The following is a 27,618-nucleotide window of genomic DNA, read 5'->3' as shown; positions in this document are numbered from 1 at the left end:
ATGTAAATGTTCATAATTCTACAACATTAATAACAGTAATTTTTTTGTAGGGTCTTTATATCATTATTTTCTCAGATAAATTGGTATTTTTTATATCGTGAGATCTGAAGCTCTTAAACATAATATCAAAGTGAGATTTTATTTGACCAACATTAAATAATGATTATTTTCTCTGAATAGATGTGATGTTTTACTTTTTCATCTTTTTGAAAATCATTGATGTCCATGAGGGACGTCTCTAAAGTCCTGCTCTGACACTTTAACATATTCTATAAACAGAGCATCTGTGATCTGTGTTCAGGGTCCAACCTCCGTTTTACATGAACTCTCAGCTTTGTCAGATCAGTTTACTGCTGCATAGAAATCAGCTGAGCAGATCTGTTCCTTCCACAATACACAAATACAGTTTAAACACTGACAGCCACAAGATAAACTACATTTTTCTTTTCATAGTTATTTATTTTAAAGTCAACTTCAATCATTTCATGGTGTAGAAGTCTGTTAAATTCCAGCTAAAACACAATGAGACGTTGAAACTGTAAATCAGACTAATGACATGATGACTGCCAGCAGCACTTTAAAGTCCTGCCTTTAAGGTGATGTGGAATAATGTGGAGTATTTTTAGATGAGATTATCTTTGACTTTCTCCCTGAGGAGAACTTTGTTTTGGACATTGGAGAGAATCCAGATGTCATTTTGTGTCTTTGTGGTTGTTTTGTGTCTCTTAAGTTTGTTTTGCATCTAGTTTTGGTCACCGTAAAGCCTGATGGGTAGCTTCCCTACGTCCTTGTCCTACCAAGTGCACACCGAGGGCTCGGGGATCTCTGTCATTCACTAATGCTTGAATAAAACCAAACTTTTCAGACATGATGGCAGCAAGATTCCTCCGTCTTGCTCTCCCGGTGCTCAGGCAGTCCCGTTCCTACTCCGAGGCCGCCTCCAAGGCCCCGCAGATGTCCTTCACTTTCGCCTCCCCGACACAGGTGTTTTTCAAAGAGGCTAATGTGAAGCAGGTTGATGTGCCCACGCTCACCGGTGCATTCGGTATCCTTCCGGCCCACGTTCCCACCCTGCAGGTGCTCAGGCCCGGTGTTGTCACAGTCTTCAATGACGACGGTTCCTCTGCTAAATACTTTGTGAGCAGTGGGTCAGTAACAGTCAACGCTGATTCTTCAGTGCAGCTGCCAGCTGAGGAGGCCGTGCCCCTGGACCAGCTGGACATTGCAGCAGCCAAGGCCAACCTGGAGAAGGCCCAGTCTGAACTGGCCGGTACATGTGACGAGGCAGCGAGGGCAGAAGCTCAGGTCAGCATAGAAGCCAACGAGGCCATCGTCAAGGCTCTGGAGTAGACCTGTGGTAATCTTTTCTGTTGCTTTGAAGGAAATCAGTGGTCAGCTGTGTTTCCAGTTCAGTCAGTGTCCAAGAGATTCCAGGCTTTCTTTGTAAAGTGGATGAAATTAACAATAAATTTATTGGGGCGGCATGGCTCAGTGGGTAGAGTGGCTGTCTTGCAACCGGAGAGTTGCCGGTTTGATCCTCGGCCCGTCGAGCTCATGTCGAGGTGTCCCTGAGCAAGACACCGAACCCCTAATTGCTCCTGATGGGTCGTGGTTAGCGCCTTGCATGGCAGCTTCCACCATCAGTGTGTGAATGTGTGTGTGAATGGGTGAATGTGACGTATCATGTAAAGCGCTTTGGGTACCTGGTATAGTAAAGCGCTATATAAATACAGACCATTTACCAGTAGTTGTTTGGTGGCTTTTTAGTTTCTTTTTGTGGTCATTTTGTATGTCTTTGGTGTTTATTATTCTCTTTCAGCCCATTTTGAGTCTTTGTGGTCATTTTGTGTCTCTTTGTGGTAGTTTTTTAGAACTTTTCCAGCTAAATCAACACTTAAAAATCTCATACTGAGATCAAGTTTGTAGATTCAATAGTGAAGTGTTTGACTGAATGAATGAGTGATGGAGTTGCAGCGCCCTCTGCTGGACACAAACTGAAATCATTTATTGTGGTTTCTCCAAGAATGTTTTTTATTTTTAATAATAAATTAACAATAAAACCAGTAGAGGTCACAGACTGTTACAATCATGGTGTTTTGTCAGCATGAAAATATGACGTCAAACAGGATTTGAGAATCTTGTGACATGAAATGAAGTCTGATGATCCAGTATTAATACTGACAGTCTAATGATACATGGAAATACAGACTCTAGATTGTATTTGAAGCCTCGTGTTTCTATTTAGCTCCAATCACATTGAAATTCTAGTTTGAAATCTTTTCTGTCAAAAATCAAAATACAAAACAAAGAAGTCAACCTACAGCTTATTTTAGACCAAATAAAAGAACTCATGAAGTGTAAACATCTATAAAACTCAACATTATCAAAATAGTTTTAAAATGCACAAAGAAAACAATGATAGTAACAGCAGACAAAAGTGCATCAATAGTTAGAAATTCACCAATTAGCTATTAAAAGAAAACACTGAAATCCTTTTAAATTGAACATTCAACTACAAAAGTTCTTCAGATCTCCTCAGTATTTCTGTCACGTTCATTCAGTGAAACTCTGTCAGTTTCAGTAAAAGCAGCTTTAGATGACTAACAGATATGATGCAGTCAGTCAGATGTAAAGCTGCTTGTTATCTTTTTAAATCAAGATTTTTGGCTTCCTTTATATTTTTACCAGTGGGCAGATGTTCTAAATACTGAGGACGACGTGTCTCCTGCATGTCCTCTGATAGCTACACTGATGACCTCATGGAAAGCAGCCTCAGTACAAACAGATGAACATACATACAGATGCATACAGATGTACATGCAGACGCTATTTAGTCCTTCAGCTACTGGTGCAGATGTTTTTTGTTTCCACTTCCATTGGTCCAGACTTTACTGGAGTTCAGGTTCAACATTTTCTTCATTTGAAGGACGTCCTACATTTTTATTGTCAAGCTTCATACATCTGGACATAGAAGAAACATTCATCTTCAATATAGAGACCATAATAAATTTTCTCATCAATCATGATTCCTTCATGTGATTTTCTGTTTTAGCTTCATTTCAGTGACTTTAATGTTTTCATTTCATGGATGTTGTTGAACTCTGACTGAGATCATCATCTTAGCTGATACAACAAACCATGTTGTAGAAAATAAGTGGTGGAAATGTTCCTGAAACATCCCAGAATACTGACTTGATGACAACAGTTTTCTCCTTTAACATGTTCCCTCATTCACTGTAGTTCACACAGAGCAGCACACAAGTTTAACACACAACATTTACTTGTGTTGTTTCTTCACTGCTTGATGTTCTTGTGTTGTTTTCTTGTTGATCTGAGAAATGTTCAGAGTTCAGAAAAAATCATCAACACAAACAACACACAAGAAATTCATGAAAAGTGGAGGAAGAACATCATCTTACTTTTTCTATTTATAGAAGAGTAGAAGGCCGACTGCTACGACTCCTGCTACTACCACTGCTGTTGCTACTGCTATTAAAGCCCAAGTACTTGCATCCATCTTCCACTTTTTTCCTCCAACATGGACTGATGTCCATGAAATATGAAAAGATTCAGTTAATTTTCTGCCCCTGAGTTATGAATAATTTGAGATAATTTGCATACGCCACTTTCTACGCAAAGGTTGTGATTTATAAAAACAAACTTGGCTTGAGAATGTGCGCACCGGTGCGCCAACTTTGATGCTTGCTTAAGCACATTTTGAACGGCAGTGCCGGAGGGTGAAGTGGTGAATTGAAACCAGATTGATCTCAAACCTTTATTGTCATCACATATTAGACTTGTAGAGCCGGATAATCATAAACCCTCATTGTTGTAGATGTTCCTATAGTGCGCCATTCAGCCTACAACTGTATTTGCAGAACTATGTTCAAATATCAAACTTCCGTCTTCAAATGATACAGAGTGGTGAGTGGCACTGATTGATTACTAATTTGGAAAAGGTATGAGACAATCAGTCCAATCGCTGATCAAGCGGATAAATAGCGGGTGACAGCCGTGCGTAATGTGGCACAATGGATGCGTTGGCATTGCTGGAAGATCACGTAAAGAATGGAGAGAGATTTTAGGGACCACAGGGATTTCCTGGACGATGACTGGCTAATAAGCCGATTCAGATTCCCTAGAGCAGTACTCTTGGATCTATGTGCTGAACTGGGCCGTCTTAGACAGACCCACCCCCCGAAACCATCCCGGTACAGACACAGGAGCTGACGACTCGGGGGTTTCTGGCGACACCGGCTCCCTCCAGTGGGAAGTGGCCGACAGGTATGTGTTTTATATGAAGAATATATGAGGTTACATTTGTTGTCTAAATCCTATCTGGGTCTGATATACAGTTACACACGTGGACAAAATTGTTGGTACCCCTCAGTTAAAGAAGGAAAAACCCACAATTCTCACTGAAATCACTTGAAACTCACAAAAGTAACAATAAATAAAAATTATTGAAAATTAAATAATCAAAAACAGCCATCACTTTTGAATTGTTGATTAACATAATTATTTAAAAAAACAAACTAATGAAATAGGGCTGGACAAAAATGATGGTACCCATAACTTAATATTTTGTTGCACAACCTTTTGAGGCAATCACTGCAATTAAACGATTTCTGTATTTGTCAATGAGCGTTCTGCAGCTGTCAACAGGTATTTTGGCCCACTCCTCATGAGCAAACAGCTCCAGTTGTCTCAGGTTTGATGGGTGTCTTCTCCAAATGGCATGTTTCAGCTCCTTCCACATATGTTCAATGGGATTCAGATCTGGGCTCATAGAAGGCCACTTTAGAATAGTCCAACGCTTTTCTCTCAGCCATTCTTGGGTGTTTTTGGCTGTGTGTTTTGGATGGTTGTCCTGTTGGAAGACCCATGACCTGCGACTGAGACCAAGCTTTCTGACACGAGGCAGCACATTTCTCTCCAGAATGCCTTGATAGTCTTCAGATTTCATTGTACCTTGCACACTTTCAAGACACCCTGTGCCAGATGCAGCAAAGCAGCCCCAAAACATTACTGAGCCTCCTCCATGTTTCACCGTAGGGACAGTGTTCTTTTCTTCGTATGCTTGGTTTTTGAGTCTATGAACATAGAGTTGATGTGCCTTACCAAAAAGCTCCAGTTTGGTCTCATCTGTCCAAAGGACATTCTCCCAGAAGCTTTGTGGCTTGTCAACATGCATTTTTGCAAATTCCAGTCTGGCTTTTTTATGAGTTTTTTTCAGCAGTGGTGTCCTCCTTGGTCGTCTCCCATGAAGTCCACTTTGGCTCAAACAACGACGAATGGTGCGATCTGACACTGATGTACCTTGGCCTTGGAGTTCACCTTTAATTTCTTTGGAGGTTGCTCTGGGCTCTTTGGATACAATTCCAACGATCCGTCTCTTCAATTTGTCATCAGTTTTCCTCTTGCGGCCACGTCCAGGGAGGTTGGCTACTGTCCCGTGGGTCTTGAACTTCTGAATAATATGAGCCACTGTTGTCACAGGAACTTCAAGCTGTTTAGAGATGGTCTTATAGCCTTTACCTTTAAGATGTTTGTCTATAATTTTTTTTCGGATGTCCTGGGACAATTCTCTCCTTCGCTTTCTGTTGTCCATGTTCAGTGTGGTACACACCTTTTCACCAAACAGCAGGGTGACTACTTGTCTCCCTTTAAATAGGCAGACTGACTGATTATGAGTTTGGAAACACCTGTGATGTCAATTAAATGACACACCTGAGTTAATCATGTCACTCTGGTCAAATAGTTTTCAATCTTTTATAGAGGTACCATCATTTTTGTCCAGGCCTGTTTCATTAGTTTGTTTTTTTAATAATTATGTTAATCAACAATTCAAAAGTAATGGCTGTTTTTGATTATTTAATTTTCAATAAATTTTTATTTATTGTTACTTTTGTGAGTTTCAAGTGATTTCAGTGAGAATTGTGGGTTTTTCCTTCTTTAACTGAGGGGTACCAACAATTTTGTCCACGTGTGTAAATGATGTCCTTTAGGTCTGGGATATCACAACCATCCCTCAGCGCAATAATGCCAGCTGTTTTGGATGACATTATAAACATGACCAGTCAATACATCAGGTTTCCTTACACTGTGGGTGAACAGGCCAACATTAAACGGCAATTTGCAGCAATGTCTGGTTTCCCAAATGTAATCGGCGTAACTGACTGCACTCATGTTGCTGTAAGGGTTCCGAGTGAAAATGAATTTGTCTATGTGAACCGAAAAAATGTACATTCAATCAGTGTACAAATTATTTGTACATCGGACATGATCATAACAAATTTAGTGGCAGGGTGGCCTGGGTCAGCACATGATTCATTTATCCTGATGCACAGCAGTGAAAAGACTGCAGGCCGGCGCTGTAAAATGCTGTGGATCAGCAGCTTATTTATATACAGATACATTCATGAGTTACTTTGCATTGACCATTCATGGTAAAATGTGGGTGTGTTCTGGGCGGAATGTGAGGTGGATTGTGATGACCCTGGGTCATTTTGTGTAGTGTTTATGCTGAGAAACTTGGTCTCCTCTCCTCCTCCTGTGTGTGTGCATGTGAGTGGGTGTGGCTGTCCAGCAGAGTCAGTAGCTGTGATTAGATCCTGGTGCTGAGGCTGATTGGACTGCTGGGAGGATTGCTGCCACCTGAGAGCCTGCCTGGAGGCTACAAAAACCAGCTGCTGCAACCTGCTCACTCTCTCCTGATCCAGCCACCCTCGATGAAGCAGCCTGTTATCAGCTCTGTGTGTCCATGTGATAGTTGGAGACAGATCCTGTGGTAGGGGCAGGAAGCCCAAAGACCTGTTAGTGACCAAGTTTGTTAATTGCTTATTCTGGAAACCCCAGTTTATAGTTTGCTTTATAAAAACAGAATTTTAAGTTACTTTTGTTTGCTTTGTTTGAAGAATAAACCTTTTGTGCACTTTTTGAGATTTTTTCCAGGCTGGCTTCATTGGGGGTGGCTGAGTCCAGAGCATTATCATGTTGCGTTCATGGTTCCCCTAGACTCGGGACGTAACATGGATCCACCTGTGCAATCTTCCAGCTGGTGTGTGATTTATAAAGAAATTGCATGCAGCTGTGCTTACGCACAGTTTTATAAATCAGGGGCAAAGGGCATACGCCTATTTCAGATTTTCAGCGTATGCAAACTTTTAGTATGGATCCTATGCAATGTTTTATAAATGAAGCCCCAGGTGTGTACCCCTCACGTAAGTTCGCTTCTGCCACACTGTGTTTAAAATGACTGATCTGAAAGCTTGAACCACGAAGGCGCAGACACATTTGTCTTTTTGCTATTCCAACAGCCATTGTACCCAACATAAGCATGTCTGTACAAAATGAAAATTACGCATGAAGGAGGAACAGCAACCAACGAGATAAAACAGTTAATAAAAACTGGGAGGAAACCAAGGAGGGAAAAGTAGGCAAGGAGGGCGTGTCACCACCACTGTTTTGTTGGAAACCGTTCAATAAATTTATAGGTGTCAATTTCAAATGATGATTAATGTCCTGTAGCTGCCATTTGATGTCTCACATATGTGTCATTTATAAAAGCAGCCCTCCAGCTCACACATCAGGCTGTATAGTCTTCATCACCTCGGCTGCTGCCAAGTACAGACTGTATGACTGTGGAACATACATTCCTCAATCTCACATGTCTTCAATATCGTCTCAAGAGCTACACAACCGGACAAGAGACAGACATAGCTGTCCTTCATCAGCATGCAGGAGGACAGTAGTATGCTGTAATAATGAAAGTTTAAAATGAACGCCCAGGGCCGTTCCTGACTCATTTGGCACCCTAGGCGAGACCCTCCCAACGCCCCCCCGCCCAAAAAGATATTAAGAAAAAAATACGTATAAACTAACTTTAAACATTTTCACTTTATTGAACATAAATTACACACTTAAAAAAACCCACACACATTAAATAGCTTAAATAAATATTGAAATAAATTGTAAAAGTGCGTCCAAATAAAAAAGAGTTGAACACAAGGCTGTAATAAAAGCACACACACACAACATTAAATACCATCAATAAATATTGAAAGTTTGCCGGGTCTATTGCTGGAGCTGATATATCCTGAAGCTGTCCTGAAGTGAATGGGACAGGTTGTCTTACCTCTTTGAAGCCAGGCAGCACTGGGGTGGGGATAGAGGAAGGTGTACCTATTTGATTAACAGGCTGGTCTGATGTAGAGGGGACTGTGGGTATGTTTTCACTGCTTCCAGGTTGGGTGTCAGAGAGCCCTCCATCACTGGGTACCAAGGTGGATGTGGAGGCTGCTGTTGATCCAGTAGTGGCAGGAGTGGAAGATAAATATTTCAGAAGTGAATCTAAAAAGAGACAGTAAGGTAACTGATTAACTGGGTGTTTACATGGGAAGGTAAATACATGGTAACACCTGACATAATAACATCCCTGACCTAGGACATCCGAAACACAGCAGCAAGCTAATGTCAATATAAACATCTCAAAATTGTAACATGTAAATAATTACTGTATGTGGAACAACAGCTTCAGTACACCTGTTCTAATTAAATGTGATACACTGGTAATGACGTGTCTGATAAAGACGATGTAATCCCCTCCTGTTGTACGGCCGTCTGGGACGCATGGAGTCATGTTTCCATTCATATAAATATGTAAATATTCTTAAACTTGTGTTTAAGTTGATCATTTATTTTAATGGCTTAAAATAAATTGAAGCCAGTTAGTGAAGTTCAATGACGGTAGCATCGCCTACACACAGGCAACGGTACGAGACTGTCAGTGCGTCAGAGTACAAACTTTAAAAGAAACGATTTCTATCAACAATGTCATCACTACGTGCATTTCGTACGTCACTGTCTTTGATACTTTCTTCAACATAGAAGTAACTTTATCATATTGAAAGTGAGCTAACAAAGCAGCACTAACAGTACTGTCACTACGAGGGCTAACGTTAGCCCATTAGCATTACGAGCTAGCCGATACGCGGTTGTGTGTTCATGCAGTTTCTAACAAAGTATTTCATGACACCATACCTCGACTTCTTCCTTGCTTCTCCTCATCTTCTTTACGCTTTTTTCTGAAATGAGCTCCAGAGGGCTTTTGCCTCATCATTTTGGAAGTTCGGTGTATCCGTCACTGTCAACACGGATGTACCGGTGCCTATTTTCTTCTTCTTAATCTAAAAAAAAACCCAGAAAAAACCCTGCGGTGCCGCCCCCCGGCTGGCTTGCGCCCCTAGCATTTGACTATTCTGCCTATTGGGCCACACGGCCCTGTGAACGCCTGTTTTGAGGTCAGCATTGGGTAAGTTATGGATGAGGAAGTCTTCAAGAAATGACTTTTTAACCCAAACACACAACTTTTCCTTTTTTCTGACCTACTTTTCCTGTGAAATAAAGTATTTGGGTTGCTTTCATTGTTTCCCTTTCCACCTGCAGCATCAGTCTAGTTGGTGGAAGTCTGTAGAAGCTTTGGGAAATTAACTGAACTAGTCATACAGGTGCTTCCTTTCTTTGGCTACTTTAATCACAGAGTCAGTTGTCATGGAAAGGTTAGAGTTCGTAGGGTTCAATCAATAGCAAGTTTCCATAACATATTTTTATCCGCATTTTAAAGTATTACATAAGAAAAAGTTAATAAAAAGCAAAAAATTTAAAAAAAAAACAGAAAAAACTAACTTTTACCCTTGCTTGAAGTAGTTTTGACTTTTTTGGAATTGAGAAAACAAGAATTGAAGATTGAAACACCTATTTTCCATTAGGCTCTCATGACTTATCGGCTATTTCTTAGCACAAAACATGTCCAGTACCTGCAAACATGGAAGATTATTTACTCATTCCAATTTTCCTTCCATTTTTCTTCCATTTATGGATAAGCATTTGTTTGTTTCTTCTTTGTTTTCAAGTGTTTCTTGTAAGCAGTTGGCAAACAACTGGTTTTGTTGTTGGTTGTCTAATGGAAACAAGTCTTATTTGCAATAATATAGACACATGGCTATTCAGGTTCTGAAGTCTCCTGAAATATGAATTTCAACCTTTATTTTCTAATGCACAAATCTCTGCATAGCACTGAACAGAAACTGTTTCATTTGGCCATCTTTGTTTCTGATTATTAATCATTTTACTTCTCCAAAAACTAGAAAAGTGTTGTATAAACGAAGAAAATCATCAAGCTTGAGGATAAAATATGATTTTTCTTTTCAATCCAATCTCACATCTACTCTGGCTGAATGTACAATATTTCAGTTCTGAAGGAGTAAATAGTGTTTTTAGCCCTGCTGGAGGACTGATTTTTTTTTTATTTTAAGTTTTACTGAAAAATAACTGAATTCTGCTACTATGGAAACATCGACACAAAATTCTACAAGTAATAAATTATCAAAATTGATTCTCTGTCCAGAAATAATGAATAAATCACGCATCTATGTCTGCTACTGATGCCTAAAAATATTCCAATTCCATTTTAGCAACTGAGAGAATTTAATGAAAGAATGAAATAGAAGAACCCAGTCAAACTGTTTGATTACAGGCGGTTTTGGTCTGTGCAGGATATGGCAGTTTTGTTGTAATCTGACTTGTTTACACTTTTTCAATACTGTTGTCCAATAATGTCCTGATTAAATAAGCAGATAAGAATTCAAACGTTACATTTTCTTGTGTCACCACACAGACCGCCTCTGTCCAAACCTCCCTCCTTCCTCCTACTCCCCTGACCCTGAAAAGAGGAAGGACCTCCGGGAGGAATGAAAGCAGGAGAAGTGGGCTCCTGGTGAAGTGGATCGGGAAGGTCAGGAATGTCGTGTCATCGGCTGCAGGGGGTCGGATCACTGGGCCTAATGGTCTGGAGAGACATCATACAGGGTAACTCCATATTTCCCCAATCTGGGAATTTGAGGAATTCAAAGGGACAGTGAAGGAGAGCTGTTGTCTGAAACGGATAATTGGACTTATCTAGAGGAAGGCCTGAAGATCTGAGAATTCCTGGGATGCTGCATGACAACAACTGGAGATTTTTCTGGTTTTTACGTTCACAATCTTTGGTCACTGCTCAAACTAAATGAAGCTGTCATTCAAATTCTAAGTCCAGAGACTCCCTGAAGTCCCAATCTGTAAATCTAGAGGATATTATCATGTGTCATAAGGAAATAATCTCGACTTGGTTTCTGTCTTTTACCACTAATGCTAACTACAACCTACTTTAGAACACTAAGCATCCTATAGATGATTCACTTTGGAGTAAAGAACGACTTTATCCTTAACCGTACTCTACTTTTATTTGCCTAAAATCAACCAAATGCTCCTATTTTGCATGAAAATTTTAATGGGTTTTGAGTAAAACTATAAAGATTTGGTAATCAGCTAAAGAAAAGCACCTGGTATCCGGTAGTTACCTCCGCCAGGAGGTTATGTAATCACCGGAGTTTGTTTGTCTGTGTGTGTGTGTCTGTTTGTCTGTTAACAGCATAATTCAAAAAGTTGTGGACGGATTTTCACCAAATTTTTTACAGGATGTCCGGAAGAGCAAGAGTAACAATCGATTAGATTTTGGAGGTGATCCGAATCACCGTCTGGATCCAGGAATTTTTTGAAGGTCGAAGGACGGCCATCTCTCAATTGGACAGAGACTACATGAACGTAACAGCGTACATGAACGCATGTCAAACATGGGTCAGATGCCATCTGCAAATAATTCCTTTCACTCTTTATCTTAAGAGCCAAATCACACGAGGCATGATAAAGTAGATTGCTGTCCTGACGACTCAACTGAGTGCATCCACTGTGACCGTCTACAGCAGGGTGCCTCAAACAAACGCAGCGATGTTTGCAGAAGCTGACCTTGGAGCAGTTCACCTGAGAGCTGACGGAGCTGCAGGAACATGCCAGGCTGTGTGTTCCCCCGATGACTCCATTTACAGTTCTGCACCACTGCAACTTAATAATGTCCCACATGTACAAACAAGAGTTCTGCAGATATGATCCCAGTTTGTGTGTTTAGGAAATGTATGAGCTTGTCCTTGATATGTTAGGTTCTTTGAATGTGCATTGGGAAAACAGACGTATTCACACAGTTACCATAAGTATTCAGAGGTCAGAGGCGAACTCCTGTAAAGAAATCTAATGTAGAGTGTTGTGATCGCTGCAGGTTTCAATGGTATCGACATTTTTCTCTGCACGCTTTGCTGGAGATACATCTTTGCATGATGAATACATCAAGTCGGATTAGCAACACTGTCAGTCACTGCCAATGTGTCATCACAGCTCATACGGACAACAAAAAAACAATATTCACCATCACATCTGCAAGGACAAAAGCATATTTAAACAAACTGAATCACTGCTGTATAGAGGGAACATCAACAGGAAAGGCAGATGAGGATGCTGCGATATCTGGAAGAGTTTTAAGTAAACAGGGACAGGCAGTGCTGGAAAAACGATAAATAAGATAAAAGGAAAATGATGAAGATGCACCATGCTCTAGACATCCTCTTGGCCATATTTTGGCCAAATGGAATCAATACCAGACTCATTGCTGATAAGTTCCTCTGAGGTGAGACTACTAAACACTTTAGGTCACTCAGTGTCAAGGAGAAACCTTAATTTTGTAATTTAAAGAAAACTTAACTACTTGGTTCTGAGTGTTTCAAACCCAGCCCTTTGTAGGATTATTACTAAGCAAGTCATGTTATTTTCAGGAAATACTGCTGGCCCATGACGATGACTGGCTAATAAGCCGATTTAGATTCCCTAGAGCAGTGCTCTTGGATCTATGTGCTGAACTGGGCCGTCTTAGACAGACCCACCCGCCGAAACCACGCCATCTCGGTACAGACACAGGAGCTGACGACTCGGGTTTCTGGCGACACCGGCTCCTTCCAGCGTTAAGTGGCCGACAGGTATGTGTTTTATATGAAGAATATATGAGGTTACATTTGTTGTCTAAATCCTATCTGGGTCTGATATACAGTTAAATGATGTCCTTTAGGTCTGGGATATCACAACCATCCCCCAGCGCAATAATGCCAGCTGTTTTGGATGACATTATAAACATGACCAGTCAATACATCAGGTTTCCTTACACTGTGGGTGAACAGGCCAACACTAAACGGTGATTTGCAGCGATGTCCGGTTTCCCAAATGTAATCGCCGTAACTGAATGTACATTCAATCAGCATACAAATTATTTGTACATCGGACATGATCATAACAAATTTAGTGGCAGGGTGGCCTGGGTCAACACGATTCATTTATCCTGACGCACAGCAATGAAAAGACTGCAGGGGGCGCTGCGTAAAATGCCGTGGATCAGCAGCTTATTTATATACAGATACATTCATGAGTTACTTTGCATTGACCATTCATGGTAAAATGTGGGTGTGTTGTGGGCGGAATGTGAGGTGGATCCACTTGTGCAATCTTCCAGCTGGTGTGTGATTTATCAAGAAATTGCATGCAGCTGTGCTTACACACAGTTTTATAAATCAGATGCTGACAGCAAATAATAACTGTACATCTCTTTAACAGCAACACACAACTTCTACTACTGATATTTATTATTGATGGATTTACCCCCCTCCCGTTGGACGATGTCGCAGGATTGGTATTCGACTTGTCCATTCGTCTGTCCCCCAGTCGGACATTACAATCTGAACCGACTGGAAAACTTGTCTTGCTCCCCCACCCCCTCCCCGTTGGACGCTACAAGCCAAACCGAGTATTTGGATATTCGTCATTAATCGGGGCCGAATATCCGGAGCCCAGAAATTGATATTCAGGCCAGCGTTAGTGAAAAGAAAGTTTAAACTGTGCAAAGTGTAAACATGGCGGCGTGGTTCACTCACCTCCTCCCAAAAACTTCTGCTTCAACAGTACTGTCATGAAAAGTATGAAATACTTCAAACTGCTCATATTCCTTTGCAGCACAAATCTGGAAGATAAATTCTGACTTTGATTTCTGCTGTCAAAGAGGAATGTTTGCTAGTTGGTACGCCCTACAGCCGAGTACTGCGCGGGAACACGTTTGGGGGAAAAAACTGGAGAATGAACCAGAATGCGACGGCAACTTTTGATGACGTATGTATCACCTGTTAAGGGAACATTTACTTAAAGGGAAACATGCCTGATTAATCAGTTCCACAACAGGCTGACAACTTGAAAACTAGCGTTGGTTGACAGATAAACTGATACTGAAATGAAGATCAGTTACATATTACAGAAAAAGTCTCTATTCTTTGTTCAGACTAATGGTTAACCCTCCTCATAACTCTCATAGTGACAGTAAAATCAGTTTATATATGTAAAAGCCTGTTCTCATTAAAAAACTAAAGCGTGATGTGCAAATGTCACTTCAACATTCTTCAAAGCTATTATATATCCTCCATATTCCACATAAAGCTCAATTGGGAAGATAATAAAGCTTCAAAAAGTGACAACAGATGAAGGATTTCTGGCTTTTCACCAACATCCAAAGTTGACAGAGAAAAACACTGGAGTTCATTCATGTTGGTTTGACAGCAAAGTTAAAGCTGCTGCCTAGAATAGAAATTAATGTCTTTATTGTCATTGTACATGTACAACGAAAGTTAAGTAGACCTTTTCAAGCGCAAGGCAGCAAAATGCATCAAGTCAGAGGTATGTACAAAAATAAATAAGTAAAAAAAAGTGTTTCTGAATCACAGTATAAAACATTATATAAAAAGAGAAGAAAAGATTCTCAAAAGAAGAAAAGAAAAACACAACAAACCACACAAGAAGATAGTTAATACTGCACATTTCAGTGTATTTGCAGCGTTTGATGATCTTCTGGTTGGTGGTGATGACCCTCTGAATCGCTTTCCTCTCCGAGCCGTGGGCAAACCACACACAGATACAGCAGGTCAGCATGCTGTCTGTGGAGCAGCAGTAGAGGGACACAAGAACTTTTTGTGTGAGGTTGTTCTTCCTGAGAACTTCACTCAGAAAGTAAAGTCTCTGCTCTGCTGTTTTAACTGTTACTGTTGTGTTGGTGCTTCAGTCAGGTCGTCCTCCATGCACACGCCCAGGAGCCAGAAGTCTGAGACCCTCTCCCTGCTGATGTCAAGGGGTTGAATGTCTGTTTTATTCTTCCTAAAGTCTGTAATCAGCTCTATATATAGGTCTGTAAAACTCACATTGGTCAAAAATAATAAAAAAAAAAAAACAGCAAACAGATGTCCATCAAAGGTTACATCGTAAACAACAAAATTATTAAAAAAACAACAATGAAAATATATAAACGACGTTAAACCACAAAAGCTTCAGATCTGATCAGTAGTTTGTCTCATTCATTCACTGAAACGCTGACCCACTTTCAGCAGTTTTTTTCACACTTTGACACTTGAGGCTGTTTGAATGACAATATTTCATCCATCCATCCTCTATACACCACTTTATCCTCATTAGGGTCGCGGGGGGTGCTGGAGTCTATCCCAGCTGACTCTGGTGAAGGCAGGGGACACCCTGGACAGGTCACCAGTCTGTCACAGGGCTACATATACAGACACACAATCACACTCGCATTCACACCTATGGACAATTTAGAGTCATCGATTAACCTCAGCATATTTTTGGACTGTGGGAGGAAGCCGGAGTACACAGAGAAAACCCACACATGCACAGGGAGAACATGCAAACTCCATGCAGAAAGATCCCAGGAAAGCCGGGACACGAACCAGGGATCTTCTTGCTGCAAGATGAAAGTGCTAACCACTAGACCACAATATTTCAGAAGTTACTAAAAATTAAAGCTGCCATGAAAAGTCCCGTCTTTGAGCTCACATCAACAAAAATATGATAATAAAAAAATCAACTAGTGATATTTTCTGAACCCCGTGTAGCTGCATGTAACAATAATACTAAACACCCAGAATTCTTAATGTAATACTGAATACAGTCATGACTAAATACAGAGATCTGCTGGGATAATGACATGTTTCACATTCAACATTTTAGGCATTTCTTCTCCATGTGGTGTTAAAATATTCAGACTAACATTCATCAGAACAGTCAAACCTCAGAGTTGCAGACTGAAGTTCTTCTGACTGAGGTTTAACTGTGTTCTTCAGGTTTTCAAGACTTTCTTCACTTTGGGGTGTCCCTGTATTTTTATCTCCTTGTCTTTGTGCATTTATATCTTTGAGTGAAACACATCTGGAAACAAAATGAAACAGAATTTAGCACCAAAAACACTTAAAAGTACAAAACAGTTCATTATTTATTCAGCTTCAGTATAAAAGCAACATAAACCTTCACTTCAGTCATGACTCCTTCATGTGATTTTCTGTTTTATCTTCATTTCAGTGACTTTAATGTTTTCATTTCATGGATGTTGTTGAACTCTGACTGAGATCATCTTAGCTGATACAACAAACCATGTTGTAGAAAATAAGTGGTGGAAATGTTCCTGAAACATCCCAGAATACTGACTTGATGACAACAGTTTTCTCCTTTTACGTTTACTTACGTGTTTCAGCACTGTTTGACCTACTTGTGTTGTTTTCTTGTTGATCTGAGAAATGTTCAGAAAACATTGTCACAAACAACAAACAAGAAATGAATTTCAAAGTGAAGGAAGAACATCTTCTTACCGTTTTTCTTTTTCCAGAACAGAAACAGACCGACTGCTGCTGCTGCAACCAAAACAGCTCCAACCACTAAACCTATGATTCCTCCAACATGGACTGAACTCCCTGAAACATAAAAAGATTCAGTTAATTTTCTGTCTCTGGAAGCTTCATGATGGAGTTTTGTGATCTTTGATGTTTGCAGGTCAAACACATATTCCAGATAATCAGAGGAACTTTTGCTGTTTTACCTCCACTGATCTTCACAGAGGTGTCACTTATCAGCGTCTCCTCAGCATTACTGAGTTGACAGGTGTAGATTCCCTCCTGCTCTGAAGATAAGTCCTGCAGTGTGATGTCTCCTGACTCTGACACATCCTTCACCTGCTGCCTCCACTCCTCTGAGACTGTGGAGCTGCCATCAGTCCTGCTCTGCTTCACCATCATCTGACTGTGGTTGAATCTCCAAAGCAGGTGAGAGAAGGAAAAGTTGGAGGCAGCGCAGGTGATGATTGTTTCACTTGTTGATCCACTGATAGGAGCTGAAATGATGGAAGAGAAAAAGACCAGAATGAAGCAAGTCAATAATGTGTGAGTGGATTGTTGAGAGGAGATGTTTTCCTCACTGAGTTTCCTCCAAGCAGCTCTCCTCCTGTTTGTTGGAGTGCTGACGGTGCAGCTGTAGACCAGATGAGTACGACTGTGTGAGAGGATCAGAGAACTACTGATGCTGTAAAGCTGCTCTTCATTCTGCTGGACTGTGGTTGTGTTGTGGAGGTTGATGTTGGATGGAGGTGTGGTGGACCAGGTGAGCTCAGGTTGAGGGTAGATCCCCTCTGAGCTGCAGCTCATCCTGTTTTCTACCTGCTGGATGTTGACATCATGGACTGGAGCTGGAAAAGAGGAGATGCACAGATAGTTACTGATATCCATCCATTTTCTGTTGACCACTTTATCACAGGAGGACTGGAGTTTATCAGCTGATGGATCATCAGTCCATCAGTGGACCAACACAGAGATGATCAAACACATTCACACCTACAGTCAATCTAGAATCATTCATTAACCTCAGCAGGAAGCTGAAGCACCAGATGAAAACATGAAACTTTACACAGAAAGAACCAACACCCAGATGACAGTTCTGACCAGGTCACCTCTGTCCAAGTTACTAATATTCTGAGTTGAAAGGAACTTTAAGTTGAATGAACTATGTGATGAAACTGTTCCTATATTTAGAAAACCATTGAACAGAAAGAAAACAAATGATGTTTCTGTATTCTCCTACCATGAACTTTTAGGTTGATAAACAAATATTTGTTTCTATTGATGGTGCTGATGAAACACTTGTATCTTCCTTCATCCTGAACCTTCACTCCTGTCAGCTGCAGTGAGGCGTTTCCTCTGGAGATCTGGTCCTTGAACAGTGACGTCCTGTTTCTGAAGATCTGATGTTGGTGTCCAAAGTTGTCTTGGTTGTTGTAGTATGAATGGACACGACGGTTTCCTGTTTTCAAATGAAACCAGTGGATGACGACATGATCAGCGACCTGGAAGCTGCACGGTAAGATGCATCTCTCCATAAAAACACAGGACACCTCAGTATCTGCAACATCAGGTAAAGACCATGTTAGTGACAGACTCAGACCTGCATCAGAAACACACTTAGATTTAGTTGTTGAGCAGCGTTCCTGAATTTTTTATCGCATAAAATATAGACATTTATAAAGATATCTGTAAAATTTAAAAAAATACTTTCCAAGATAATCTTGTTGGTTTTATAAACTCACTTTTAGGATGAGTTTTTCAAATATTGAAATGTTATTCTATATTTGATGGAGGAAGTGTTAAAGATAAAAATCATAAACATAAAACTGAATCAGTGTCATGTCATCATGTTGTTGATTCAGTATCTGCAATATTGGACTCAAATGTTCTGATTGTGGCTGAGTTGAAACATGAAAAAAATGTGAGAAGTCAACTAATAATATCACAACATTTAGTGATGTCCTTCACACTTTTGTGGTGAATTTATTCTCTTCATCATTCTGGAAACTGATGCAAAGAAAATGATTGTCTTGCTTTGTGTTAAACTGAGAATGAACTAGTCCCAGACCAAAGTCACAGCTGGACTTAGTTAAAATGTGAGTACTTGTACATTTATAGTAACTTCAGGACAGTTGACATTCAAGCATTTCTCCCAGTCAGTAACAGAGCAGCGCACTGAGGTGAAAATGTGACTGAAAACGAAGCTCTACACCTGTATTCTAAAACACTTTTCTTATTTTCCTTCAGATCTTTGTTCTTTTTCATTTTTTGTTGTCTTTATTAGACGGCTTAGACAGGAAATAAAGAGCAGAATGGGGAAAGACCTGCAAACAGCCATGAGCTGGAATCAAGTCCAGACTGCTGCATCTGGGACTATAGCCTCTATTGATTGGTCACCTGCTCAACCAAAGCTTTCTGGATGACTATATTACCTTTGTCTTGTTTGTAAAACGTGACACACCTGCTCAGTCAGTAACCGTCCAAATGTGATTACAAAAATATCACTACTGACTTGTGCAATATTCGTTTTTTGTTTATTGTCCTTTTCAACTCAGCCATGAATCCAGACTATTTGAACCAATGATGCAGGTTGTGAATGAATATCATGGTGAGAAATAAAAGAACATTTCAGACTTTTATTTTAAATATTTCCTGATAAAGTGTCGTTTTTACAATGTGTGGAAAAAAACATGCTGGACATGGGTCGATGGGAAATTAGAAAAGTATGTATTTCTGAAATTATTTGATTCATGAAACAAAAAACAGACAAATACCTTTACAAATATCTATTTTATGTGCTACAAAAATTTCAGGAAAACCAGATGATTGAGTGGAAAATGTCTAAAAATTTGGTGATTTGAGACCCAGAAGGTTTTCTGCTCTCAGATGTGACTGATCCCGTCTCTGTGTGGAGGATGAATCATATTTATGAAGCTGAACAAGTTCCTGCTGTTGTAAAACTGTCATTTTATGAACTCCTCTGAGTTTTTCTATCAGTGTCTCAGTCACGGATCAGAATTTTTAAACGGCATCTTGTTTTAACGTCTCAGTTTGTGTCAAAACAACAAATGTTTCATCAAGATGTGCTGGTTTTGTAAAGGACACAGATTTGTGAAATAAGTGATGTTAAAAGAAAAGTTTATCATGAACTGCTGCTTCCAAAATCAAGTGAAAAAATCTTACAGTGAAGTGAAAGGAGAATTTAAAATGAGCAAAGTTTTTATAATCCTGGTGTCAGCGTTCACTCACCTCCTCTGGAAACAGTCAGCTTCCACAGAAACATCACAAAAAACACGCAGCTCTTCATGCTGCTCATATTCCTGGACGGTTAATGTTGGAAAACAGATGTGGACAGAAAAGTCTGAGTTTCTGATTCCTGCCATGAAGGAAGATGTTCAGCAGGTGGGAAACTTTTCTGCCTGGATCCTGCTGCAAACTGATTCAGTTTTATCTCTGAAAACTGAAGAAAAGCAGATATGATCAGAAAATGATGATCATTTTCAGACTGTTGGTTGGTTAAACATCCACACTCTGCCTCTGGGTCAAACACTCGTCCAATCAGCTGCAGGCTGGAAATTTTCTTCTGTGACAGCCTGAGGTGTTCTATTTCAGATCCTGACACTAAAACTGATTTTTTTTGTCACTAATAGCTCAGTCGTGCCGCAACACGTTTGGACTGAGGTGAAAATAAGGAAGTTCAAGTGTGCTGAGTTCAGAGGAGGTGGTGTCTACCTTTTATAAAAACTGTTGTTAACCTCAGAGTTCCATATAAAGTGACATCTTTGTGGTCGTTTGTGATAAACTGATGCTGACCTGAAAATCTGTGCTTAAATTCGTGTTTTTTAAATTCGTTTTTATCAAGAGACTGCATCATTTCTGACATTTAATGAGCTGTAAAGGTTCAAAGTTTCAGACTTTCCAATATTGTTTAAAGGAGGTAGAAGTTGCTCCACATCAGCATAAATGATGAACACGTTAATGCATCAGTAATAACTTTAGGTCAGTTTTATACATTTTGAAATCATGCAGAGGATAAAAACTGAGAGCAGATGAGAGATTTCTGACTTTTCACCAACATTTATATGAATTTTGTTCACAGACATAATCACTATTTCAGACATTTTTTTACAATCCAAATGCAGAAGTTTGGGACTGAACCATTTCAGTTCATGTTGGTTACGATCATGAAACACAGAAATCTGTGCAGAAATCAGACTTTAAAAGGTGGAAAATGTCATTTTCAAACATCTCAAAGAATATTCACCAAAAATTTCAGTAGATTTTGAAGAAGAAAAACAGTTTATGTAGGTTAAAAAGACAGATCTCTAAAGGAAAACTTGGTGATTTTCTGTATTTTTCTTCCAGCCATGAAATGAAAATCAACAAAGAACTGATCCAACAAACCAGTTCTTCCTTCACTGCTGTGAAAAACTGTTAAAAACACAAAATGAATCCACAGTGTTGTTGATTCCAGAGGATATGAGCTCTGTAGTTTATTTCCATTCATCTCCACACACTGACAACACTGATCTTTTTCCCCCTTTAACTCTTTGACTTTCCACACATGGAAATCAATGACTGAGCTTCCAGCGCCCCCTGCAGGACACAGACTGGAAACACGTTCATGATTCACTGCACAGCTTTAATGCAGCAACATGTCAGTTTGGTTTTTACACAATCAGTTCAGTCTTTTACTATTTGATCTGTTTTGGTTTATTTATGAGAACGTGGACGTCACTTTTCTTCACATTTTTACTTTGAAAATACCTTTAATGAAACAGCAGAACTGAAGAAAATCTGAAAGTGAAGCTTGGAGGAAGCAGTAAAGTGACAAAAAAGTTCTCTCATATATTTGTACTTGGTATTTAATAATCATTTATTCCATTATTTCAAATCAAATGTTCAATCAAAAGCAAACTGTCAGTTCTGGTCAGTGTTAGATGAAACTTTATTTACAAAGTTACAAGTTGTCAGCACTGAGTTCTGGATGCTGACGTCACAACAGAAAGCTTCTTATTCATGTTTAACTGCATTGTATAAGCAAACATCAGAGGAATATCAGCTGTAAAATACAAAACCTCAGTATATAAACACATGAATACTTCACTCTCATATTCACACAGTTTTTAACAACCACAGCTTTTCTTTTGGGATTTGATTAGAAGAATCAGAAATACTTGATTGATCCCTGAGGGGAAACTGATGACTGTTTTTTACACATAAATATTCAAACTTAACACAATAAAAGTGTGAAATGTTGACGGTGCCGGTATCAGTCTGTGTACAGCAGATAATCAACATGAACAGTAAATAGATCAGTATTCACAGTTTTCAGCTTGTATTTTTGGAATGAATAAATTGTTTGATTGATGCTCCAAATAATCATCCAGTAAAGTTTAATAGTTTACTTCAACTAAAAAACAAACAGAAAAATGCTTTCACAAAGTTCCTTTACTCTCCATTTTCCTGATTGAATATTATCGAGCTGCAGTCTGTATTCTAGCATCAGAATCTATTTATCAGGAAATAAAGATCACAGCCACACACTGCTGCTTATGATTAATTTGTTACATTAATGATCCCCAGACACACTTTAAGTTCAAGAAATAAAACTATTAACTTGATCCATCAGTACAAAAACTGAACTGTAAATACATGAACCTGAACATCCTGTAAATATTCCTTTACCACAGAAAACTGACACATGAAAACAGCTGAATGAAAATAAAATGATGGTTGAAATAATCCGTTTTACAAAAACTACCAGTTATTTCATCTCAAATCATAAAATCTTTAAAAAAAATTCTGCTATATTTACCAGTTATGACAGTTCAATGAAAATAACTTTCTTTTCCTTTTTGTGATCAAGTATTTCCCATGATAAAGGATTTTATAGGTTTTCTATTATTGTGACTTGCAGCTACATGTGGGTCAGAAAATATCCCTTCATGACTTCTGTATTATGTAGGATTTCTCAATATATGTTTGTAAGGGTTAAATAGTCAGGTGTGTTGGAGCAGGGAAACATCTAAAACATGCAGGACATGGGGTCCTGAGGAACAGGGTTGAGAACCATTGGTTTAGACCAGCTTAGTTTTCATCCTGGAGTGGAGGTCTGTGTGGGGAAGTCCTGTATCGCCTGGTCTCATGCTCTCCTGCTGATTTCATACCTTGCACTCTTGCATCAGATGTGGAAAGCGTCTTGCTTGCAGTGTCCTGGTGTCTCAGCTCCACTGATCAAAGCAAGCCTCGTCTCCACTGTGGCTGTGAAGGTGTTAAATCTGTTCTTGTCCTGCTCCACTGTGTAATAATGGCTGGTGGATCCTACAATTATCAGTTATTTTTCAGATGTAACTCCTCCATAACTGGAGACTATTAAATCTACTGGTTCTAATGCTGCAAATCAAAGACATATTTAGAAATAACAGTGAAAACGTCAGACTTTTATCTTTAATAGTTACTGAAACATTAATGTTCAAACAGCCTCAAATCTTATTGTGTGAAAAAACCTGCTGCAGCCTTCTGATCTTTAAAAATCTCAGGAAGTTTTTCATGAATCAATCTAAGATTTTAAAGATGTATTTTTAAATATCCAGAGTTTATAATACAAATCTCAATCAGAGATGGAGGAGAAGAAGCCTCTGATGATTTGAGATGGAATAAACTGAAATTAAACAAACAAAAAATGAACAACAGAATAATTCAAATAATAATAAAGCTAATTGGTCACAGCATCAGAGTGTAAAATGTTTGTACAGTTCATTTATCAGCTGAAGAACAGTGTTGGCTTTAAAACCTGAAAAACACGGAGACAGCACAAGGAAGGAGAGACAGGACTCGAGCTCTTGTATTTTACTTGCCGCAAGAGGAGAGAGAGACGGGCTGTAGCATCAGCCACCCAACTCCAAAGAGCCTGTGTCACCCCTGCGTCTTTTTATTTGCTTCAGACAGGAATGTAACACAGAGGATGGTACCATGACTCAGCATGAGATGACAATGGAAAAACCTTCTTCACAAGCAGTAAGATATTAACAGAAAGACCTTCAGAGGCAGACATGTGGTATTTGTGTGTACTTTCTTTGTTATCTTCATCACCTAGAAGCAGGGGCGCCGAAAAGGGGGGGAAAAGGGGAAGGATTCTAGGGGCCCATCATTAACAGGGGCCCAGAAAAGCCCCTGATAAAATTATAATACTGACAAAATGAATATGGCACTAGCTTGTTAATTTATAATCATAAATAAATATTATTTACAATGCGCTGGTAGCACTAAGTTTATTTGTTTTGGAAACATTTCTCAAGGGCCCCCCCCTCCCTTTATACGTAAAATGGTTCAGTCCTACTGAATCAACTGAACTGGCTGCTGCTTCAGTCAGACTGAATGGGGTGACGACAGTATGCCTCAGAAGTCAGGTAGTCAGAAACGAAAAGAAAATAAGATAAGGCAGGAGAGAGAGGCCAAGGGCTGGCGATATGTTACCCAGTTTTTCAAAAAACAAGGTGGGTTTGGTTCATGTGGTGGAAAGTTCTGAAACATTAGCCTGTTGTTGTTTCTAATCTATCTTAACTTTGTGATTTTTAGGCTAGCTCACTTTTCTCCCCATATTAGCTCATATTTTTGAAGAAATTTTTTTTTTAATTTTTGAAGAATTTTATATTTCACTGTTCACATTTAGCAAGCTGCCCATATTTAATCAGCCCCCCTCCCCCCGTGTCAATCTTGCAGTAAATAAATGAAACATTGTATTCAGAGTATTCAGAGTATTCAATGCTTCCCCTACCAAGTAACTGTCACATTGTCCTTTTCACAAATATGGGAAATAATAGTCAAAAATATCATTAAAATAAACAGTTTTATGTAAACAGCACAAAATATTTTCGCCGGACTTATGTCCGGCGCTACAGGGGCCCAGTAAAATTTCGTTTCATGGGGCCCAAACGCCCTGGTGGCTCCCCTACCTAGAAGGCCTAGTTCTGGTCACCTCTCGGTATGTGCTGTGTTTACATGTTTCTGCCATAAAGTACACGTAGAATCATGGTTTAAAATATATACAGAGTCATGGTTCAAAAGGCACACATGTTTCACAGTCACTCAATGATAAATTAATGATCATCTAAAAGCGAGTATTCTATTCCAAGTATCCTAAGTATATTTCTTCTAACATAAATACTATAAATATTTTAAACATAATTCTTCTGACAAATAGCAATGTGTTCGTGTCCAAAACATATTTAAGCTCCTCGTCAGTCTTTCTGTAACAAACTCATCAATCTTGTTTTGCCGTCAGTGTGTTCCTGCATTTATATCTTCAAGTTCAATGCATCTGCAAATAGAATGAAGGAGAACCCATCAAACATAAAACAGAAAAACCAAAAGCAGTTCTTTGTATATTCTCCTTCAAAATGAAATGCAGCTTCTGCAGAGCTGAATCTGAGCTGATACAACAAACCATGTTGTAGAAAATAAGTGGTGGAAATGTTCCTGAAACATCCCAGAATACTGACTTGATGACAACAGTTTTCTCCTTTAACATGTTCCGTCATATACTGTAGTTCACACAGAGCAGCACACAAGTTTAACACACATTTACTTTTGTTTCTTCACTGCTTGATGTTGTTGTGTTGTTTTCTTGTTGATCTGAAAAATGTTCACAAAAGATCAACATAACAAACAAGAAATAAATTTCAAAGTGAAGGAAGAACATCTTCTTACCGTTTTTCTTTTTCCAGAACAGAAACAGACCGACTGCTGCTGCTGCAACCAAAACAGCCACTCCACCTATGACTCCTCCAACATTGACTGAATTCCCTGAAACATAAAAAGATTCAGTTAATTTTCTGTCTCTGGAAGCTTCATGATGGAGTTTTGTGATCTTTGATGTTTGCAGGTCAAACACATCTTCCAGATAATCAGAGGAACTTTTGCTGTTTTACCTCCACTGATCTTCACAGAGGTCTCACTTATCAGCGTCTCCTCAGCATTACTGAGTTGACAGGTGTAGATTCCCTCCTGCTCTGAAGATAAGTCCTGCAGTGTGATGTCTCCTGACTCTGACACATCCTTCACCTGCTGCCTCCACTCCTCTGAGACTGTGGAGCTGCCATCAGTCCTGCTCTGCTTCACCATCATCTGACTGTGGTTGAATCTCCAAAGCAGGTGAGAGAAGGAAAAGTTGGAGGCAGCGCAGGTGATGATTGTTTCACTTGTTGATCCACTGATAGGAGCTGAAATGATGGAAGAGAAAAAGACCAGAATGAAGCAAGTCAATAATGTGTGAGTGGATTGTTGAGATGAGATGTTTTCCTCACTGAGTTTCCTCCAAGCAGCTCTCCTCCTGTTTGTTGGAGTGCTGACGGTGCAGCTGTAGACCAGATGAGTACGACTGTGTGAGAGGATCAGAGAACTACTGATGCTGTAAAGCTGCTCTTCATTCTGCTGGACTGTGGTTGTGTTGTGGAGGTTGATGTTGGATGGAGGTGTGGTGGACCAGGTGAGCTCAGGTTGAGGGTAGATCCCCTCTGAGCTGCAGCTCATCCTGTTTTCTACCTGCTGGATGTTGACATCATGGACTGGAGCTGGAAAAGAGGAGATGCACAGATAGTTACTGATATCCATCCATTTTCTGTTGACCACTTTATCACAGGAGGACTGGAGTTTATCAGCTGATGGATCATCAGTCCATCAGTGGACCAACACAGAGATGATCAAACACATTCACACCTACAGTCAATCTAGAATCATTCATTAAGCTCAGCAGGAAGCTGAAGCACCAGATGAAAACATGAAACTTTACACAGAAAGAACCAACACCCAGATGACAGTTCTGACCAGGTCACCTCTGTCCAAGTTACTAATATTCTGAGTGGAAAGGAACTTTAAGTTGAATGAACTATGTGACGAAACTGTTCCTATATTTAGAAAACCATTGAACAGAAAGAAAACAAATGATATTTCTGTATTCTCCTACCATGAACTTTTAGGTTGATAAACAAATATTTGTTTCTGTTGATGGTGCTGATGAAACACTGATATCTTCCTTCATCCTGAACCTTCACTCCTGTCAGCTGCAGTGAGGCGTTTCCTCTGGAGATCTGGTCCTTGATCAGTGACGTCCTGTTTCTGAAGATCTGATGTTGGTGTCCAAAGTCATCTTGGTTGTTGTAGTATGAATGGACACGAGGGATTCCTTTTGTCAACTGAATCCAGTGGATGACGACATGATCAGCGACCTGGAAGCTGCACGGTAAGATGCATCTCTCCATAAAAACACAGGACACCTCAGTATCTGCAACATCAGGTAAAGACCATGTTAGTGACAGACTCAGACCTGCATCAGAAACACTCTTAGATTTAGTTGTTGAGCAGCGTTCCTGAATTTTTTATAGCATAAAATATAGACATTTATAAAGATATCTGTAAAATTAAAAAAATACTTACCAAGATAATCTTGTTGGTTTTATAAACCCACTTTTAGGATGAGTTTTTCAAATATTGAAATTTTATTCTATATTTGATGGAGGAAGTGTTAAAGATAAAAATCATAAACATAAAACTGAATCAGTGTCATGTCATCATGTTGTTGATTCAGTATCTGCAATATTGGAAAAGTGGATCAAATGTTCTGATTGTGGCTGAGTTGAAACATGAAAAAAATGTTAGAAGTCCACTAATAATATCACAACATTTAGTGATGTCCTTCACACTTTTGTGGTGAATTTATTTTCTTCATCATTCTGGAAACTGATGCAAAGAAAATGATTGTCTTGCTTTGTGTTAAACTGAGAATGAACTAGTCCCAGACCAAAGTCACAGCTGGACTTAGTTAAAATGTGAGTACTTGTACATTTATAGTAACTTCAGGACAGTTGACATTCAAGCATTTCTCCCAGTCAGTAACAGAGCAGCGCACTGAGGTGAAAATGTGACTGAAAACGAAGCTCTACGCCTGTATTCTAAAACACTTTTCTTATTTTCCCTCAGATCTCTG

General features: G+C 39.5%; 2 protein-coding genes and 1 long non-coding RNA gene across 3 annotated transcripts; 2 read left to right on the top strand and 1 right to left on the bottom strand.

Annotated features, from left to right (window-relative positions):
• The first annotated feature begins 852 nt into the window (after positions 1 to 852).
• LOC127532340 (ATP synthase subunit delta, mitochondrial-like) lies at positions 853 to 1,486 on the top strand. Its single transcript, XM_051943951.1, has one exon. It carries the CDS (start codon positions 868 to 870, stop codon positions 1,348 to 1,350), a length of 483 nt encoding a protein of 160 aa, XP_051799911.1. The 5' UTR covers positions 853 to 867; the 3' UTR covers positions 1,351 to 1,486.
• Positions 1,487 to 3,248: 1,762 nt separating this feature from the next.
• On the bottom strand, positions 3,249 to 26,261 carry LOC127532337 (uncharacterized). Its single transcript, XM_051943946.1, has 5 exons — positions 25,940 to 26,261; positions 25,565 to 25,855; positions 25,410 to 25,439; positions 16,611 to 16,682; positions 3,249 to 3,331 (listed from the first exon to the last, which is right to left on the bottom strand). The coding sequence occupies exons 1-5, from the start codon at positions 26,244 to 26,246 to the stop codon at positions 3,264 to 3,266; spliced, it is 768 nt and encodes a 255-aa protein (XP_051799906.1). The 5' UTR covers positions 26,247 to 26,261; the 3' UTR covers positions 3,249 to 3,263.
• On the top strand, positions 3,346 to 12,243 carry LOC127532369 (uncharacterized). Its single transcript, XR_007939751.1, has 2 exons — positions 3,346 to 4,284; positions 10,679 to 12,243. It is a non-coding gene; the product is annotated as an uncharacterized LOC127532369 (long non-coding RNA).
• Positions 26,262 to 27,618: the final 1,357 nt, after the last annotated feature.

The sequence above is a fragment of the Acanthochromis polyacanthus genome, chromosome 23 (genome assembly GCF_021347895.1).
Source record: "Acanthochromis polyacanthus isolate Apoly-LR-REF ecotype Palm Island chromosome 23, KAUST_Apoly_ChrSc, whole genome shotgun sequence".
Lineage (NCBI taxonomy): Eukaryota > Metazoa > Chordata > Actinopteri > Pomacentridae > Acanthochromis > Acanthochromis polyacanthus.
Note: the sequence above shows the minus strand (reverse complement) of the source record. Positions and strands in the feature narration are given on the sequence as shown.